The 21935-nt window shown below is 41.8% G+C and overlaps 1 protein-coding gene across 1 annotated transcript in view; it reads left to right on the top strand.

The window, feature by feature from the left end:
* Positions 1–21935, top strand: part of UNC13C (unc-13 homolog C) — a 536500-nt gene that overhangs the window by 249752 nt on the left and 264813 nt on the right. Inside the window, exon 18 of the mRNA XM_083183881.1 lies at positions 1019–1147. Coding sequence (XP_083040007.1) covers positions 1019–1147 — 129 coding nt within the window. The remainder of the gene's footprint in view (positions 1–1018; positions 1148–21935) is intronic.

Raw genomic sequence — 21935 nt, 5'->3', positions numbered from 1 at the left:
CACAAGGAGTGTTCCATGCTTCATTTCTAAGTAATCTAGACAGATTGCTTAGAAATGGGGCTGTAACCGTCCCCTGTGTATGGCCCGTAAGTCTACCACTTATTAATATTGACACGTGAGCATGCACTTATTGTAAATAAACTGGCACGTCCTTGCCTATCTCACTTTAAAAGCCTAATTTGCATACAGACCTGTGCACGGTCAGTTTTATTGTGCTTGAAAAATACATAATGTGCAGTTTACTTAAAAATCCACAAGTACAATTCTAGAAAACCTCTATATTCTCTAGACATTCTTAATGGTCTAGTCCTCACTTTAAAAAATCATGCCGTACCCGACACACACACTACCAACACCCCGGCACTGGCATAGCCATTCTCATTTACTAGTACTATTAATCCTATAGTATGACTTTCAAACAGTACCCACCCCCCACCTCTCAATACAATATTAATACCACACCAAAACACATCTTCCCATGCACTGCCCATACACTACAACACCCAAACACCTCCCCTCCATACACATACACTACAACACTCAGACATCCCATCCCATTCACCAGTCATTGTTGAACAGGGGCCTGGGGGACTTGTGGCTGCAGCTTGCTGCTCCGTGCATCCACTGCTCCCACCTCTAAAGCAAAAGGAGCAGGTGCTGCCATGTCTGTAAAAGTTTGAGGGAAGGAGGAGACAATATTGGAGGTAACCTCTGAGTGGGGCATGTGTTCAGCATGTTCATCAACCCCTTTGCGATCGGACTCTGAATCCAGAGAGCTGCTCCTAGCTCTGGGGCTGGTATGCAGAAACAGTTGAGATCATGGAGGAGGCTGAAGTGTCCGGTGGCCACTTTCAAGATAGGTGCCCAAAGGCGACCACCTCCATTGTCTCCAGTAGTTCTGCAACTGTTGCTGCAAATATTTACTATGATGGTGCTCTTCTGTAATGAATGTATAGAAAATCACTTCATCTGCACTAGATTAAAAAAATATATATACTTATTTTGACTTTTCTTTTAGGTTCTTGAACTTCAGAGTCCTCCAAGAGCCAGCACCGTGGTGAAGGATTGTGTGCGTGCCTGCTTAGATTCCACGTACAAGTATATTTTTGTTAACTGCCATGAGCTTTACTCACAATTACTGGACCAGGTAAGATTTTGTCTGGGTCTTTATTATTCTTAATTATACCCAGGAATTTTCCAATATAGAGATCAGTCCAAATGCGGATGAACAGTGCGAGTTACCATTGCTGAAACGCAGGCAGTGCCACTGCTAGCGGCCATAAAATGTGGAGGTTACCGCACTAACTTGTGGAGGTCAGTACATTGCCCGCAGTAGGATTAACTCCATGTGTCGGTTGCTGTATTGTGTTTTCTGCAGTGCCATAAGGCTTGATTAATTGATCACAGCACAGGCTTTTCACGTTAGGACACAGGGTGCAAGGAACTGTACTATAACCTTAGAATGTGCAGGAAAACTTTTCTGTGCTTAGTTGTGAGTGGTGCAGGAGAATGAATATGCTAGGAAGGAGTTTTCTCAGATTAGGTTATTAAAAAAACTTTTTTCTGTCATGGGGCCAGATTCTCTAAACTTCAAAAGTGATAAAATGGAGAGTGATAAACAGCCAGCCAATAAGCTCCTGTGTGACATTTTTCAAACACAGTCTGTGACATGACAGGTAGGAGCTGATTGGCTGGCTGTTTATCACTCTCCATTTTATCACTTTTGAAGCTTAGAGAATCTAGGGTACTTGTGGAGTATCACGGCTCCCACGACCTTCATCGTATGCTATCCTACTAGATTGTAAGCTCCATACGATGCCATACTATGGGAGCCGTGATACTCCACAAGTACCGAATCTAGCCCATGGTGTGTACACACGGTACTATTCAGCATACAATTTTGACTATAAAGTCAAAATCGCATCCAGATTGCACAGGTTTTTTAACCTTGCGATCCAGATGCGCGCTCCCGCACAGCACAAATCAAAGCCAGATAGACAGGTACTGTCTATATAGTCAAAATTGCATGCATGTCTTCTGGCATAACGTGCGATTCGATCTCGATCTCGATGCAATCTGATCTGATCACATTGGGATTGAATAGCACAGCCTTCGACCGTTTATACACACCATTACTTTGACAACGTTGTCATATTTTTGCTCTTTCTGGCCAGGTGCACACCTCTTATAATATCATACCATCCCCTCAACCATTTCAATATGTCCCTGGCCAGTGCCCCATGCGTTTGTGTTGTGAGAACTTGTCATATACTTATAATATTGCGGGATATGTTCAATTACAGTTTTTAGAATGTTCAATTACAGTTTTTAGAGGTTTTAAATGGCTAATCATGAAGAGAAGCGAAACAATGGCAACTATTCCAAAATATATATTTCATTCACTCACAAAGAGACCTTTTCCTAAGTATCTAATTGTGCTAATTATATGACCGTTTTATTCCAAGTCCAGGGCTGAATTAGCATAGTACTGGAGCTGTTGTCCTTCAATCACTTAGGGCGATCTGATTTTGCACATGAATTGAGTGCTAATGTATTGTCTGTGTCACTGCAGACATGAGCAGAAGGAATATTTTAGCATATACATTACAGTAAATTTGGTTTTTGGAATGAGAAGGAGTAATTGCTATTATTTGATGGAGAAATCACTTGGAAACAGCGACATGCTAATGACAATCAGTGTATAGTTGTTGTTTTTTTGGGGGGGGGGGGGGGGTTGTCTGTATCACTGCAGAAGTTCGCACAAGGAATATTCTTGCTTATACTAGTAAAAGGTCAATTTGGGTTGTGAGTTAGTAGTGATGGCTATATCCATCATCACATAATTGTAGTAAAGTTTTTTAGTTTGTTTATTATAAAGATGTTAGGGTTCAATGTGATACGAGCTTGTCTTGCGTGCTTTGTTTTGAAATAATATACCCTATCATTTCAGTTGCTAGTAGAAACCCACATTTTCATTTCAGTCTTAAGAACTCATACACAAGAGTTTTTACAGTGAAAAGACAAAGATGGAGTGATTCAGGCGCAAGCAGAAAAAAGCAGCTCAAATAACACCCAATATCATACAATCCCAGACGAGAAGAGACCGGAAACCAAAATACATTAAAGGGTAGAATTGAAAAGCACTATCCAATATACATAGACTTTTATACTGGTGTTCTTCAAACCAAAGTATTGTTATTTTTTCTTATTGATCACACTCATTCATACATAGATGGTATCATATGTGTACCAAACTCACACAATCATGTAGGTAGACTCTCTCACCTGGGTTTTTCTGTTACCTTACCTCGGTTATCAGTATACTAGGGCGGAAGCAGAAGTGACGTCACCCACGTCTAAGTAGCCACGGAAGAAGCCTGCTAGAAGCCTACTGTACATTTTCATTTTAGTCTTTAGAACTCATACACAAGGGATTAAAAAGCAACACTAGCTAAAAGTATACGTTAAACCTTGTACTTTGTGTTTCTTTAACAGAGCATTGATTAATGCACCTTAGAGCTTCCCTGCAGCATAGTGTAATATACGTACTTAATTAGTTTCCTAAGGTACTCTATTACATTCTACAGAACATTAATGTTTTTGATCACTTCAGGTTGCAAGATTGACGCAAATCAAATGTGTGACTTTAAGTATATTCCGTGAGATTTTTTGTGCTTTAGGCATCGAAGCATGTTCAACAGGGTGCAAGAACATAGGTTCAACACTTAAACAAACTGTGCACAAGATGGTAACCAGCCTGTACAACATTTTCCAAAACTGTTTTGTTATCCTAAAACTGAGACAGATAAAAAGACTGAATAAGTTGCAGTTTTAGTAGTAATGATGATAATAGTAACATACTTTGCAAAGATGGTTTTTAACATGTTTGGGATCTGTGAGGACAAATCCCGAAATCAAGTGATTGTTATTCATACTTGACTACTCCCCCCCCCCCCCCACCCCTAAAAAAGTGGGCAGCCCTGCCACAACAGAGCACCTTCCCCAAAGTCTGCATTGGCTGCCCGCTTACAGAGCACAAGTGGATAGTCTGAAGGTGCCCATACACTGTACAATTGCTGGGTGCGATGAGATGCGTGCTCCCGCGTACATCTCATCGCACAGATCAAAAGTATGTGTTGCCCATATATTTTGGACTAGATTGCATCTCATTGCATTGCAAAACATATGCAATGCGATCTAGTCCAAATTGCATACAATAATTGTACCGTGTATAGGCACCTTGGAAGGGCATGGTGACCTGAATAACACTGAAGGGAAATCTGGAGGCGCATCTGGAATGTTGGAAACCATGATCTTATGATTGCTGAAAGACAATTGTTTGAGCTTGTAGTATGCAGTGCAACCTGTTATTTTTTATGAACTACCACAAAGATTATTAGGACAGTAAATAATACATACTGTATATTATACAAATAAGAAATATAAAAGCAATAATAACAATCTTTAAGAATACCCTTAGGTGTGACAAAGATCGCTATATGCAGCAATGCTGATTTAATGTTATAAATGAAGATTTTTTTGCAGATATATATTTCAAACTTTTTCTTACGTTGATCACAGTGCCTGATATATATTTCCAATGTAGAGCCCCTGTTAGCAATAGTCCCAGTCTTGCTAGTAATTAATTTGCCGCTGAAATTGGTTAGTGCTCACATATTATCATCTCAGTTTACAGAATAGTTACCCCCTCCTTTTCCTGATTGCACAATACTTTGATAATACTTCTGAAGCTGAATATAGACAAAACCGAACTTATTATCTTTCCCTCACCCAGAGCTATGCCCCCTACTAATATCTCTATCACTGTCAACAACACCATAATCTCCCCCGTTCCCCAACTCCGCTGCCTGGGTGTCACTCTCGACTCCTCCCTCTCTTTTGCACCCCACATCCAAGCCCTGGCCCATTCTTGCCGGTTCCAGTTACGCAACATTGCTCACATCAGGCCCTTTCTCTCACAGAGTGCAACTAAGCTGATCATCCACTCACTGGTCATCTCACGGCTTGACTACTGTTATGCTCTCCTCACCGGCCTCGCTCGATCCCAACTGGCTCCTCTCCAATCTGTCCTCAACTCAGCAGCCAGGCTTATCTTCCTCTCCCGCCGCTCTAATTCTGCCACTCCCCTTCAACAAAATCTGCACTGGCTCCCACTCCCCTACAGAATCCTTTTCAAACACCTCACACTCACATACAGGGCCATCTCTAATTCCATTGCTCCATATATCTCTAACCTCATCTCCATTCATACACCCTCCCGCCCTCTACAGTCGGCTGATGACTGTTGTCTCTCCTCCACCCTGATCACTGCTTCCCATGCTAGAGTACAGGACTTTGCCCGTGCTGCACCCTTTCAGTGGAACGCAATCCCTCGCTCCATTAGACTCTCTCTGACTTTGCAAAGCTTCAAACGGGCACTTAAAACTCACCTATTCATCAAAGCGTACCCTTCCACTGCATAAACTAGCTGGTTCTCCGACCCCTTGCCTGTTTACATCCTACTATCTAGCCACAACCCACATGCTTGCACCTCTTGTAATCTGTCTGTCTCCCCTTCCTACTAGATTGTAAGCTCCTCTGAACAGGGCCCTCTTCCCTCCTGTTGTCAAAACCCACTTCTCTTCACATTTCACTCACAGCTCTCCTATACTCAAACACTCAGTGACCATCTTCGTCTGCATACTCATCTCCATCATTGGCCTCAAGCCTCTAGTTGTATGTTGATTGAGTCCTCACTACTTATAGTTAAGCTGTAATGTGTATTGAACTGTGGCGCTCTTCATTTGTACTCTACTTTTGTTATTTATTCAATGTTATGCCATGTTTTGTCTCCCTGTATTGTTTCTTTGTACGACGCTGCGAAACACTTGTGGATCCTTATAAATAAAATAATATTAATAATAATAATAATAATAATGTGGATGAAGAGCCTCTGTTAATCATATGGTGGGAGGTAAAATAAATTCCAACATATGTACAGCGTTTCAGTGCCTAGGGAGGAGAGAAAAATGATGCAGAAGTGTGCAGGGATGAAATTATCCTCATGGTCCCCCCCTATCCACCAAGGTTGTGAGAGGGCTCCAAAAGACATGAATGTGAGACGAGATTTAAAAACCCCACATCCTTTCCTGGAGAGTCGTCAAGTGTGCTTCTTTTTTCTTTTTATTAGGACAAAGGGACTTAGAGAACAGCAGTCCCTGAATTGTGTGTGTGGGCAAGCTCCTGGGAGTGCCATTAGCATTGCTGGCAAGCTTCAGGTTGGGTGGTTTTACTCAAAATTGCAGTACTGTAGGTTCTTTCTACATGTCCCTCTCTGTGTCTACTCAGTGGTGTCAGTAGGGTTGGTGTCACCCAATAAAGACCACTGAAGAGTGCTAAAGGGTGCATGGCAGCCTCCAGCTCTTCCCACATTGTGGAGGACATCCTCATCATCCATCACCACTGCTTTTTTGGTGTCAACCAATCGGATGCTGTCACCCTCTGCAGTCCGCACCCTTCTAGTGATGCCACTGTATTCACCCTAAATATATTGAGCAACAAGGATAAGAGGAGTGTGTGTTGAGCCATGATTGGAGTAGCCCTGGACATGTTCAACTTGCCTCAGGTTGTCAGCCTTATATGAGGCTTTTTAAGAGCAACAGGAATTGGGCAGGCAGAGGGCCCTTCTTTACGCAATGCCACTCCTCACCTCCTCTGAGCAACTGACCAATGAGAAATGTGAGTAAGCAGCTGCCCCCCACTCAGCTCCCCGGGCTAGGACTTCTGGATTAAGTACACAATTGTACTACTCTGTTGTTATTATATATCTATTGTTTACAGTCATATTGGTTTGTGTTGAACAGTAAATACTTCCAAACTTTTTATACTTTACTTAAGTAATGACACATAGGGTAAAGTTTAAATAGGATGAGAGATTCAGAAAGTGAGAGATTTGGTAAGAAATCTCCAGGTTTTTTTAAGCGGCAGTCATTTACACTGCAAAATCAAACTGGTTTCGCAGTGTAAATGATTGCCACTTTAAAAAAACTGGAGACTTCTTACCAAATCTTTCACTTTCTGAATTTCTCATCCTATTAAATTTCCTCCATACAGCTACAATTTTCAGGCTGAAGGTTGATGAGATCATATAAAAGGATTACGCATAGGACTCAATTATGGCAGTATCCAATTAGGTTAGCACAGGGAGAGTATACTCCCGCAGCTATTTGCCCCATTGCTGATGCTTAATAGGGAGGCAGGCAAAAAATGGGCTATAATTGGATAAATGTATGTTTTTTTTCCGTATGAAAAATTACTTCTTATACCCAATTATACATTAGTAATGTTGAGATGTGTACTCTGTTATGCCTTTTCTGGGACAATATTATAGGATTTTTTGTTGCCTGGGTCAAGGCAGTAAATTGGACCCCCCCCCCCATAAAAAACCACAATCCACCACAATAACTATAGACTTTGCCCTAATGTTACAGAAATAACATCATCAAATGGGAGGGATCTACAGTAGAGAGCCAACCTGCTAAATTGACTAACTTGGACTGTATGGCAGTGGCCCTTGTTATTTGTTCATTAAGTTAAAGATATAAATGCAAATTAGATAATAATTCGAATTAGATAAATATCCATTTACATGCTGCATAATACACAATTAAAAATAATATAAATCCACTGTTATATACTTAGTTAAACGCACTGCATCTGCAGATCCCAGCAGGTTTTTTTTATGACCTAGAGGTACCAAATACTGCTGGCATGCACCTCGCTTTAGACGTCGCCGAGCGCACAGCAAGTGTGACATCTCATGTATCTGTCCCATGGCTCCCGACTCTGCCCTCTCCCACCTCTCCCACTCTAGTCATGACATCACTGGTACTGCATGACTGGAGGAGGAAGACAGTGGCACCCGGGGGCAACATGGTGTTTCTTTGTTGTGTATTTTTTGTGTAAAGACCACTGAAGAGTGCTAAAGGGTGCATGGCAGCCTCCAGCTCTTCCCACATTGTGGAGGACATCCTCATCATCCATCACCACTGCTTTTTTGGTGTCAACCAATCGGATGCTGTCACCCTCTGCAGTCCGCACCCTTCTAGTGATGCCACTGTATTCACCCTAAATATATTGAGCAACAAGGATAAGAGGAGTGTGTTGAGCCATGATTGGAGTAGCCCTGGACATGTTCAACTTGCCTCAGGTTGTCAGCCTTATATGAGGCTTTTTAAGAGCAACAGGAATTGGGCAGGCAGAGGGCCCTTCTTTACGCAATGCCACTCCTCACCTCCTCTGAGCAACTGACCAATGAGAAATGTGAGTAAGCAGCTGCCCCCCACTCAGCTCCCCGGGCTAGGACTTCTGGATTAAGTACACAATTGTACTACTCTGTTGTTATTATATATCTATTGTTTACAGTCATATTGGTTTGTGTTGAACAGTAAATACTTCCAAACTTTTTATACTTTACTTAAGTAATGACACATAGGGTAAAGTTTAAATAGGATGAGAGATTCAGAAAGTGAGAGATTTGGTAAGAAATCTCCAGGTTTTTTTAAGCGGCAGTCATTTACACTGCAAAATCAAACTGGTTTCGCAGTGTAAATGATTGCCACTTTAAAAAAACTGGAGACTTCTTACCAAATCTTTCACTTTCTGAATTTCTCATCCTATTAAATTTCCTCCATACAGCTACAATTTTCAGGCTGAAGGTTGATGAGATCATATAAAAGGATTACGCATAGGACTCAATTATGGCAGTATCCAATTAGGTTAGCACAGGGAGAGTATACTCCCGCAGCTATTTGCCCCATTGCTGATGCTTAATAGGGAGGCAGGCAAAAAATGGGCTATAATTGGATAAATGTATGTTTTTTTTCCGTATGAAAAATTACTTCTTATACCCAATTATACATTAGTAATGTTGAGATGTGTACTCTGTTATGCCTTTTCTGGGACAATATTATAGGATTTTTTGTTGCCTGGGTCAAGGCAGTAAATTGGACCCCCCCCCCCATAAAAAACCACAATCCACCACAATAACTATAGACTTTGCCCTAATGTTACAGAAATAACATCATCAAATGGGAGGGATCTACAGTAGAGAGCCAACCTGCTAAATTGACTAACTTGGACTGTATGGCAGTGGCCCTTGTTATTTGTTCATTAAGTTAAAGATATAAATGCAAATTAGATAATAATTCGAATTAGATAAATATCCATTTACATGCTGCATAATACACAATTAAAAATAATATAAATCCACTGTTATATACTTAGTTAAACGCACTGCATCTGCAGATCCCAGCAGGTTTTTTTTATGACCTAGAGGTACCAAATACTGCTTGCATGCACCTCGCTTTAGACGTCGCCGAGCGCACAGCAAGTGTGACATCTCATGTATCTGTCCCATGGCTCCCGACTCTGCCCTCTCCCACCTCTCCCACTCTAGTCATGACATCACTGGTACTGCATGACTGGAGGAGGAAGACAGTGGCACCCGGGGGCAACATGGTGTTTCTTTGTTGTGTATTTTGAGAAAAAAAAAACTTTTAATTGACCATTTTCAGTAGATTTTATTTGCTTTATAAGTCTATTCTGATTATATAATTGTTGAATTATGCAGTATCCCCAGGCACAAAGCCAAAGAGAATTAACTCTCTGACAATGTACACAAATTCCTCTGACTGTATAAACTGAGCCAATATTAGCAAATGCTTATATTTGCGATGTGGAGTACTGTACGTGCGTGTTATGCAATATGAAATTAATATTAACTGAAATTTGGGGATTTCGGATCCCCACAAATGATGAACATAATAGACGTAATCTTAAGGCACCAATATGAAGCTTTGCTAGTTGCTAAGTAACTAATGAATGAATTGGAGCATGTCATGCCAGCTTAGTGCTCCAGACATAATATTGATATACAACTACAGATTGGGAAGTGCATTAAAATATGCTAATGAAACAAATCTTCACTGTCAGGAAATAAAGGGTATGTGCAGAATATTTCCATGGCTTCCGTGTGTGTGTGTGTGATTGTGTGTTTGTATTCAGTGAAATGAGGTAATGGAGATCACATGGAACGTGACATCCTGTAACTAATGGGCAAAGACGTGCTCATGCTCTCTCCTGGGTCGATTCATTGACACGTCTTAAAGTACTTCCCCCCCCTTACTTGCTGTAGCCGGTGGCTCAACGAGCATCAATGCACAGTGATGGACAATGCATATATTATGCATGATGAGCTACATTAAATTGTGTCTCTCCATCAGTCTTTTCATTGAGTTTTTATTATTGACTGAATCTTCAGCCATGAGCCTTTGTGGCTATTGTTTCTTACAATTCCTGTGCCAGTTGCCCTGTCCTTTGTTGTGTTTGTGCATGCATATACAGTTCATTTAACTTATTTGCTGCCAAAGGAGGGCATGGCATTATTAATTTGCATTTTATACATCACTAAGCGCTATAAGGCTGTTCTGGGTGCGGGAGTACCTAGTGCAGGTCTTGTTAATGTGTAGCTGCTGTGCAACTACACATCCCAGCATTCCCACTCACAGTTTGATTATGTCAGCAAAGCTGTTGCCTACCCTGACCTAGAGCAATGTTATTGTGCTAATGGGATATTGGGAGGAATAGCTTCCCCAAATAACTGCAAAAGCTCTATGGATATTTTTGTAATCACGTAGAGAAAGTATTATACTTGTCAACAAGGTTTTGGTAACATGAAGCAAGGCTGTCATATTCTGTATTGTTAAAATCCTTATCATGTGAAAACATGTCATATTTCTGACCCTTTCCCCACCTGTGTCACGTTGCTGTCGGGAGGGTAGTAATCAGTAATGTTTGTCTACAGTTGAACCAAATACAATACAGAAGCTCACTCAGGAGATAGATATGTTTAATAAGCTGCAATGAAAAGTTGTAAAAAATGTTGCGAAAATGCTGCAGATTTATACGCCAAATAGATGTTGCTAGACACAGTTCAATTATGCAGAAGTTACTGCAAATTAATTATGTTTATTTTGGCTGTTGTGTAAGTGATCAATTGAAAAGTTGAGTACTACACATGCTGTATTCTAATTAATGTAGGGAAACACGGATTATATGGCTTTTACTGTTCTAGTGGTCTGGAGAGAGCCACCCAATCACCTTCAATACTGTTTTTTATGTCTTAATAAAAAAAAAAACTAAGGGATTTTGAAGGAAAGCTAAAATTAAATGTTCCAGGCTCCCACCCACAGTAAGACCAGTGCCGCATGCTGTACTCATCAACTCATCAACTCCCAACTTACTGGGAGTAAGTCACCAATCCAGCAAGTAACAGTGTGCCTATACATGATGAATGCAAGGGGTATAAATACATAAATATTGGCTGCTTTTGCATGAAGCCCATGAAGCTTTCTTTTTACATTGAAATTTAGACTGGAGTCTCCCAAATCTAAATCTTTTTGCATATTTAAAATCTGCCCCACCTGCCGTAGAACATGAATTTATCAAGGTGTCAGTTACTAGCTTGTTCTTACTTTTTTGGGTACACCAAACCATTGGCACCAGTGGCTCATTCGGTATCTATGAATGAGATGTCTGATGCCATCAGCTGAAATATATTTTGCTGTCAAATATGTGCTGATATGGAACTTTTTGCTTTATTGCTTGGACTGTAGAGCAGTATTGCTGTTTTCTGTGCTTGTGGTATAGTTGAACATCACAGCAGCATTACACTGTTAAGGATTGGTTAATCAGAAATGAGCTAGTCACCAGGTAGCACAATACAGTGGGCGGTATTCAATGAGGCTGATTCGCCAGGTTTTTATGGCGATTTTGTGCTGTAAGGCGAATTTTTAACTAAAACGGTGAATCACCCTATTCAATGACCAGATGGCGAATACATTTCAAGGTTTTTTCCGCCATGATTCACCGAGTAGCAATCGCTATCTTTTTATGGTGAAGTGGAATGTGAACTTTTAAAATAAAGTGTTTTGTTTTTTACATTTGGTGTAAAAAAATCAGGAATTTTATTCTGAGGAGGGGCATGCTATTTTTATTCATGTGCTGTAAGCACATGAATATATATTTAATTTAAAAAAATATATATATATATTTTTTTACACAGACCAGCCAGCAGGGGGCTGGAGCCGAGCCGCTCATTAGATATTCATATATTCACTTCACCCGATCATTACATATGCATGATCGGGTGTAGTGAATATACCCGGTCCCCTGCTGGCACCCCCCCCACAAACGTTCTGGGGCAGGCAGGGAGACTTCCATCTCCCTGCCTGCCGCCGTCCTCAGGCTCCCTGCGGCATTCGCCGCAGGAGTTAAAATTTGCCGGTTGAATACCGGAGCCGGTGAGGCTCCGGAACGCGGCGAGCAGTGGCGAATGTGCAGCGAATCCTAAACAGGATTTGCTGCACATCGCCAAAATGCTCATTGAATACTGCCCAATGTGTAACTTTTAGTGACACCTGAAATGGTGCTTCTCCGTCCACTCTATAGTAAGTAAAGGCTATGGACAAAATGACAAAGGCTTTGATTATTTAAAAAGTCAGTTTTCAAAATTGAGTGATGCCAAGTTGAAGGAAGGTAGTTTGTAAGCTACTTTAAAAACAAAACCATTGAAGATAAACATAACACAGCAGACTTCATTGCATTGGGATTCTTCCGATCTGTGGTAAGTGGGTCTTTAAGCAATAGACCACATAGGGAGCTGGAGATCGGACAACAGGTTGGTGAATTTAATATGGAGGAGGTGCTGGACAGTTTCCGGGACTGGACGATAGAACCCTCCATCCTGACATCAATGGAATACCTCCCTTTTGATTCTGGTCTCCAGGAGGACAAATACCATAATATATGGTGATATGTGATTTGAAAGTTTTTGTTTGTGAGTGCAATTTATTAATACATTGTTATTCTGATGAAAGGTAATATTGCTCTATGTCTCTGCAATATAAGTTCTTTTCAGTGTCCATTTCATGGAATAAAATGAAGTGAGAGGCTGATTATGCATATTTGTGGCTGTACAGTATATGTGATTTTTATACAGAAACACGTGAGCTATTTGCTTAGTGGGCTATTCTGCGTAGTGAAATCGCATCGTGCATCGCATGGCTTTTTGTGCCTTGTGATGCGTGCGATGCGATCTCAGTAGTTAATTTAGTTAATTTATTCACTGCACCCTGAGTGAAATTGCATCGCACATCGCGTGAGATGAGATGTGAGGTGAGATCTCAGTTGTTCATATGGTAAAACACCTAAAACAGCACCACTCTCCACGTCACCCCGAAGCGTGGCGAGTGCAGCGGAATGCGTCCTTCGACCTTTTCATACCCCCACTATCCACGTCGGCGTGGAATTGATTTTATATAGTGTGGCGAGCGCAGCAAGCCCGAAGCGTGGCGAGCATACGTGGATCACTTTATATGTATTCCGCGTCCGCTCGCCTCGCTGCGCTCACCACACTATATAAAGTAAACTCCACACCGACGTGGATAGTGGGGGTATGAAAAGGTCGGAGGACTCGTTCCGCTGTGCTCGCCACGCTTCGGGATGACGTGGAGAGTGGTGGTGTTTTAAGTGTTTTACCATATGAACTACTGAGATCGCATATCTCACATCTCATCTCACCTCATCTCACATCTCATCTCATCTCACATCTCATGCCACAAAAAAAGGGCCATGCTAAGCGATTTCACTCAGGGTGCAGTGAATAAATTAACTACTGAGCGTACGTAGGAAATCTGGGCGTCCTGCTAGGAAACAAGTACCAAACATAATTTGATACCAACAGTATTGCGCTATTTTTTTTCAATTATTATTATTAAATTATTTCATGATAACTGATTTAATGAAAGTTTTTGTGTAACACTGGTGCGTAATGTTGTTTGGTAACCACTGGTGGCGCTATTTAGAACATGCATTTGTATTTATTGTCTTTAATTTTGTGGAGTTGTACGGTGAAGGCTCCAAGTGTTCCAATGAGGTGCAATCAGTGTTGAACTTTTGCGCACGGGGAGACGTAATAACTGTATTTTGTAAACCCAGCCTGTAGTAGCATGACAGGAGCTTGGTTGGTTGGTTAAGTTTTTTTATAATATTATATGAAGACTAATTTTAAGTAGCTATATATTGGATAAAAACTAAGTAAAGTACATTTAAATGTTACATTATGATATGGTAAATGTTATGCTATAAAATATTTTAAATTTTGTTGCAGTCTTTAGAGACAATGTCACATATGCTGTTGCAGTATACTGTAGTTCTGTTACATTAATTCAGGAACATGTTAATTAAAACAATAAAATCTTGTGAACCTGAGCTGTCTATAAATCTATACTCGGAGCACAGTGAGTTATGACTACGCATGTAATGTCATGTGTAATTTTCAGTTAATCAAAACGAGTGATAAAAGTGGACCTTTAAATAATGCTGGAAATCGAAACAGACCGCATTTGTGTATAGCAACCCGGGGGTTGGCCGTGATTAGTTTTGAGTAGAACATTCTGATTTAATTTTACCGTTGAATGTTTTCTCCATTGAAAACCACATATACTGAGAAAATAACACCTTTTCAATATGACATTATTTTTGTTAGGAATGTAAGGAATATACTGTTTGTTGGAGTATATTCTCTGTTTTAGACACAAATGTAATTGGCTACTGATGGGCTATAAAAATATATTGGGTAATCGCAGGCTGAGAGTAGCCAGAGACATACATGCTAGCTGCGATGGAAAGAGGTTTATCCAGCCTGATGCTGATGTTCTACACCATCCCCCAAAAAAACTAAAATTAGCAGGATTTCTACGCTGGACGGCCTTGTGAATGCATTCAACAGGCCGTACGCATTTGCATTCTATCAATAATCAATCGATAATCAGCCTGTGTGATAATGTCTGAATTAACCTCATAGATCTTAATACAAATCTGGATTTACATACCAGAGGTCGGCCTTCAAATTTTTATAGGCTGTGGCCCCCTTGTCTACCAAAGCGGTTTAGTCTGTCTTCCTTGAACTGCAAGGCTGTGGGTATTTTGGGGAATATAGGAGTTTTAAGGGGCGTTTTGGGAAGCCTACAGGGATCTGGAGTTACGGTAACATATCACTGCAGTATATTGTCCGTTGCAGAGATAGGTGACATGTTTAATTAGAAAAACGATGACGCATATACAGAAGAGGCCTCCAAACACAACTGCATCCTCTATAATAAAGGGCTAACACTGCTCCTCACCTCTATGGGGGGAGGAGAGGGGGAATGCAAGTGCTTAGCATGTTAAAGGCCTTTAGATGGAGCCCAATGGTGCAACTAAGGCAGGTATTCAATGCGGCCGGCGAGGGGGTTAAACAGCGAGGATTGCAGAAAACCAGCAATCCTCGCTGTTTAACCCCCTCACCAGCCGCTTGCCCTATTCAACGTTCTGGGAAAATCCTCGAAAATCCTCGCAAGGATTCTCTCAAACAGTGAGACCCGCGGCTAATGCAGCGACCCCACTGTGTTTAGCCACGAGTCTCGCTGCTTCTGGAGCCGCATACGCCAATTCTTCCTCGCTCAAAAAACGGAGCGAGGGGGAATTGGCGTATGAAGGGGGGTGCGTTGAATACTACAGGGTGAGTGGTGACAGCGAGCAGGAAGCCCTGCTCATTGTCGCCACTCTCTCACGGCATTGAATACCTGCCTAAGTGTTGCTCCATTTGGGAGTGCACAGCTGACATTATGGTTATGTCATTCTAATCCCCATCAGTACCATTTCATGAATAGTAGTAAATCAGTGCTTGCATTCTTGTTGCAATTACTGATGTGTCCTTATTTAGCTTTGCTTTAAGTATGATACATATTTAGCAATTTATAGTTTTCCCCAAGTTAGTATCCAGGTTAACATTCTGTCCCAAAGTAGTACCCTAATTAATTTTTGTTCCCATAGTAATGTCCCAGTTATTTCATGCCCTACAGTAGAGCCACAGTCCATGTTCACAATAAGCGCCTCTTCAGTTGTCAAACAACAGATAAAACCTCAGGTCCCAGCAGTGCAATGCTGCAGGCATCTAGCCCAGCAGCTTCGTTGCAGTACTTATGTCAATGTGAATTTAAAGAAGGCCGGCCAATGCGAGGTACAAAAGGAACACCTGTGCTGGGCCTAGAGGCCTCGACAGTGGCAGGTTGGGAGTTTGACTGGGGCGGTACACCTGTCAAACAGTAACGCAGGTGTCCTAAGACGAGCTCAGGGAGGACAGAAACCTCCCGTGGACCTAAATCTGGATCCAAGGTTGTGCCCACTAAACATGGGAGCGGAGCCTCGTAGTTGAACATAAAAGAAAAAGGTCGACATGACCAAAAGGGTTGACATAGAAATGGTTGACATGAGTTTTCATGGTTTTTGATGTCTATGTCAACATCTATCCGCCGCCAGTTACTGTAACACCTGCGTGACATTACCATCACCAATTGTAGTCTACGTGGTTCGTTAAGCATGAACACGTTATCTGGAAAAAAAATCATGAAAAACTCATGCAGACCTTTTCATGTGATGACCATTAACATGTCCAGCTATTCCTTGCGTCGATCTTTTGTCAAAGTTGCCCTAATGCATGTTGATATTTTGTCCACGTCAACATTTTGCATATTGACTGTCGACCTAACAACCGTAACCAGCAAGGAAGAATCTGTGCACAAACAGTGTGGTAACTGGTAGAAAGACAGCTGTTACTGCAGCGTTATTCAACATTTACCCAAGCATCATTTTTCAGGTTTAAAAAAAAAAGCTACATCAAATAATCAATTACAATATGCATGTGAGAATTTACTTTAAGAGCCTGAAACAATCTGTGTGTCATTTGTATTTAAACAGACATATCCATTGACCGTGTAGGGGGTTGGGATCCTCTTGTACAGTATATTCCTTAACACTTCTATTCCTCCTGTTTATGATATACCCAAGCACCGCTTTATACATACATGCTCCCTGCTCCTTTATTCTCTCCGATATATATACTTTTATTCCTGAAGGCCACTACCACTCACAGATCTCAGTCACAGAAACCTTTTACTCATACACAGTATGGCAGCCTGGACCGTAGCACTGTGTGATGCATTGTTCCAGAGCTGCCCGTTTCCTGCTCAGGTTCTCCGAGCTGAGCTATGAATGCGTGACGTTCTTCATTTACTGCTTTAAACTGTTAGCAAAGGTAGGATGAGCTGTAATATATTTAATAATATGCAGTCTAGGACAAGATACGTAACACACATTTAGTGGTATATCTTCCCTTACTCTTTATGGGTAAAGCATATATACTGTTAATTATCCTTGGTACTTTTCCCAATTCTCCATTTTTTATATTCTATTCTTGTACAGTTACAATTTCATTAAAAACATCCATTAGGACAGCATCTCAAAGTAGTTTTAATTAACCGCGACAAGATTGTGTTTTGTAAGCAATTCTACATGACATAGCAAATCTGTGTTTGGGGTATTCAAGCATCGTTCACCACCATCCTTTCACTAGGGAATAGTGCGCCATTTGTCTTTATGGGTTAGCATTCTGATAATGGAGACAATGCTATGCTATGTGACACAGGTTTCCATCTGCTACATACACAGTGCATATAATTCATACTTGCCTACTTTTGAAAACTAGTTTCAGGGAGATTATAGTTGGTAATAGAATTTAACACAGCGCCACATTGGGGGGAGCATGTCATGCTCCACCCAAAGGGCGTGTCTAATTCCATATATGGAGAGATTGTGAAAAGAGATTGTGAACGTGGCACCTAGAAGCGTGGGTGTGTACTGCTACATCTAAGAGTAATCTTGTAAAATGACTTATATCCAAATTAGGGAAGCCAATCCCAGAGCATTTTTTCAATCCCGGAATTCGGGATTGAAAAATGCCCAATCCCGGGATCCCGGGATTGGCTTCCCTAATTAAAAAAACCCGCCCCGGCCGCTCCGCATATTTACTTACATGTGCAGTGCGGCTGGGCGGGTGTTCGGTGAAGCTGGGAGGGTGGGCGGTCCATTGCTGGAGCCGGGCGGGAGGCGGCCACTTCAATTCCGGAGCCGGGCAGGGAGGTGTGCGGGCGGCCGGGCAGGCGGCCGGGCGATGACAGGACGGGGCTGCGCAGCTTCTTGGCCTGCGCAGCGTGACCTCTGGCCTCGTCACGCTGCGCAGAGCCACAACGCCGGGACAGGAGTAGCCGGGCAGCGTCTGAGCACTTGCTCAGACGCTGCCGGCATTAGACTGCGCATGCGCAGTCTAATCCCGAAATCCCGGGATTGGAAACTCCAATCCCGGGATTGAAATCCCGGCGTTTTAGGGGCCAAATCCCGGGATCCCGCCGATCCCGATCCCGGGATTGGCCACCCTAATCCAAATGTAGATGATCCCCAAAGCTGTCAGTAAGAGATACTATACTTTGTAAAGTGCTGGGAAATGGTGCTGATGATTCAATGTAAATGTATCTGTCTCTCATTTCTTTTTATCCCAAAAAATGTAACAGTGTAATGTGGGCTAGGTGACATGAGGGAGATTGCTAGACTAATGATGGAGAGAGGGAGATTACTGTTATTTCAGGGAGTCTCCTGCAAAATGCAGGAGAGTAGGCAACTATGATACAATTGGACATAAATATTTACTGAAGAGGTCAGCGTAGAGTTACTGGTGAAAGGGTTGTTGAGATAGGAGCGGGATGCTAGGAAGTAATACTAGAGAAATGATACTACTGTACTTGCAGTAAATGTTTTTGTGTTCTAGAACTGACAGTATACAGTACTTTCTTTACTCTGCACTGCTGATTGCAATCTGTGGTGACAGTAGATCTTTTACAATCTTGTCTTGTTTGCAAGAAATGCAACACTAAGGTCTTGGGGTCAAATCCCACCACAGCCGCAGTTGTGTGGAGTTTGTATATTCTTCCTGTGCTTGGGTGTGTTTCTTCTGGCTACTCCAATTTCCTCCTGCACTCCAAAAATATACTGGTAGGTTAATTGGCTCCCAACCAAAATGAATCCTTACTGTGTGTGTACATGTGCAGAGAGTATAGTAGTTATAACAGTCTGAGGGAAAAAAAAAAAGATTATTCCTTTTGTGTCCATTATGTTCATTGTAAGTCCTATGAGTTGTGTTTGCCACAAATAGTGTGTATGCGAAATATATATACACACCCACTTCCATAGGAATGCATGCTGCGTACACATGCAGACAGGGATGAAACTGGTGCAGAAATAATGTATACTGTCTGTAATTGCTTACTGCATAATATGTTATGGCTAGTCGTGCCCATGGTATGCACCAATATTACTTTATCTAACGTGTTAAGCTTCTGTTGTACAAAGGATTGTTTTACTGGAATTAGATCATTTGTGTTGTAAGTGTAAAAAATGTAGGACATTAAAGAGTTCTAAGTTAACCCACACAATACTTGTCTGTGAGAAATTAAATGTCACAGTTTTCCTACATACATAAATTGAACATACACCTTAAGTGCTAATATATGTCCTGCCACTGACAGTAACTATGTACAGCAGGGCTGGCCAAACCGGTCCTCGAGTTCTACCAACGGTGCACATTTTCCAAATCACCTAGCTGGTGCACAGCTGCAGTCAGTACTAACTGTCACATTTTCAAAAATGCTGCATTGATTCCTCCTATAGAGCCACAGGTTGCCTGAAATACATGAACTGTTGGTAGATCTTGAGGACAGGTTTGGCCACCCTTGATGTACAGTATGACAGTTTTCAGTCATAACAAGAGAAAGCCCCATTCATTTTTGAAAGTTGACATCCATGTCTGTTTGCATAGCATAAAGCAGTAGTTCCCAAACTCAGTCCTCAAGGCATCTTTACAGTGCAGGTTTTAAGGATATCCATGATTGAACACAGGTGACTTTATTAGTACCTCAGTGAATTTGTGTTCAGTCAATGATATATTTAAAGCCTGGATGGTCCAAGTACCTTAAGAACAGAGGTTGTTAACCCCTGGTATAAAAGATTAACTGGCTATGGTCATGTCCAGCAAAATATGCTGTCCAAATGTACCGTAGATCTGGTTATGTAATATGTGTTTGACTTCTAACCACATGTGATACGGAACATGGGAGGGAATGGGTGGTCTAACGTAGGCCAAATCAGGGCCGAAACTAGGTGTTTAGGCGCCCGGGTCGGCAGTCATTTGAATTCAGCCAATCAGCGTCCGGCAAGTCTTTTCAAAACCTGCTTCCCGCCCACCGTCCGGCAGCGTTAGGAGCCGGAGTTAACCCACCAGTCCCCGGACCCCCGCTGCTCATCCCAGGGACCACGCTGCTGGGACACCACACTTGCGCCCCCACCCTCCAGCGCCCGGTGCACGTGACCCCCTAGCCTCCCCCCCCCCCCCCCCTAGTTACGGCCCTGGCTAAATACAGTAAGGCCATAATCATGTAGCTGTGTAGGCCAACCTGCACTGAGATGCAGCTGCAGCTATTGCCAGTGTCCTGGCTGGTGCACTGCAGATACACACTAATGATAATGGCCATTCCCAGCACTAGCTAGCAGCTATTGATTGGCTAATTGCAGATTCACCTCCCAAGCTTGTTTTTTTCTTTGCTTTTGCTTATATTTGCTTTTGGGAGTGTTTTAGGCTTTAAGAGGGGTAGCCGACTCCAGACCTCAAAAGCTACCAACAGTTAATGTTTTCCAGGGCTCCTCGCAGAATCACAAGTGAAATAATTAGCTCTACCTGTGGATCATTTAAAATGTGTTAGTCGTAATGAGTGCGGCTGTGTACCTGCGAGGCGAGCTGGAAAACGTGAACTGTTGGTAGCGCTTGAGGACTGGAGTTGGCTACCCCAGGTATATACTGTAGCTTTACTTTATGTGAAATGTGTATATAACATTTTTGTAAATCCGAAGGAAAATGATACATGCTGTATTAGATTTTTTTTTTTTATAATAGTTATTTTAGAAATAAATGTATAAATTGGTCCCATACAGTACATGCCTGACATCATTTAGTATTATTATTTTTATTTCTATGGCACCAGAAGGGTTCCCCAGTGCCTATCAGAATACATAAGTGAGCTAAAACAAGAGAACGTCGACTTACAGTACAAGGCTATTTAGGATAAGTAAGTACATAGTAAATATACATGGTTGCATTAGGGGCCAGGACACTGAAATAATTATTAGGCTGGCAGAAACCTAGGGTTAGGTGCCTTTAAAAGGAGTATGAAGTAAAATATAGTCTAAGAGAGGAAATACCACATAAAGGTAGAGGGCCCTGCTCACGAGAACTTACATTTGAAAGGTTGAGCGACAGACAGGAGTGACACAAGGGAAAGAAGTGAGCAAAAACAGAAGGTTAGGATGAGATATTCCTGGGTTTAATAAAGAAGTGGGTCTTGAGAGCCTGTTTAAAGATTTATACAGAGGTGGAGAGTCTGCTAGAGAGAGGTAAAGAATTCCAGAGATACAGTATGTATGGAACACAACGGGCACAATCTTGGTGGCAGGAATAGGAGGAAGTAACCAGTTGCCACGTATGCCGTGATGCAGCCCTGCATACTTTTTGCTGTTCCTCAAAACTTTGCATGCACCTACAATTGCTCAGTATGCTTCCACTCAGTGTTCATCCTGAGTTTGTGCTGGCATTGGCTTACAATGACACACAACGCTGTCCTTATTGTGTAACCCTATTCTGTCATACAGTAAATGAGTGTAGTCAGTCCATCCCTTCCATGTACTGTATGGTTCACTTTAATGTTTTATTGAATCTAGAGATATTAGAGCTATAAAGGGATAATGATCTGTATAAAACATTTGGCTGGAATTCACAATTTATGGAAAGTAATATCTTCACTGTTCTGTAACTTAACTGGAATAATTATTTGGTGAAACAGGCAGTGAAGGGAACTAGATATAATACATCCAATCTTACAAGAAGAAGTCGT

The sequence above is a fragment of the Crinia signifera genome, chromosome 4, assembly GCF_055691185.1.
Source record: "Crinia signifera chromosome 4, ASM5569118v1, whole genome shotgun sequence".
In the NCBI taxonomy this organism is placed as follows: domain Eukaryota; kingdom Metazoa; phylum Chordata; class Amphibia; order Anura; family Myobatrachidae; genus Crinia; species Crinia signifera.
The sequence above is the reverse complement of the archived record's forward strand: the minus strand, read 5'-3'. Positions and strand labels throughout refer to the sequence as shown.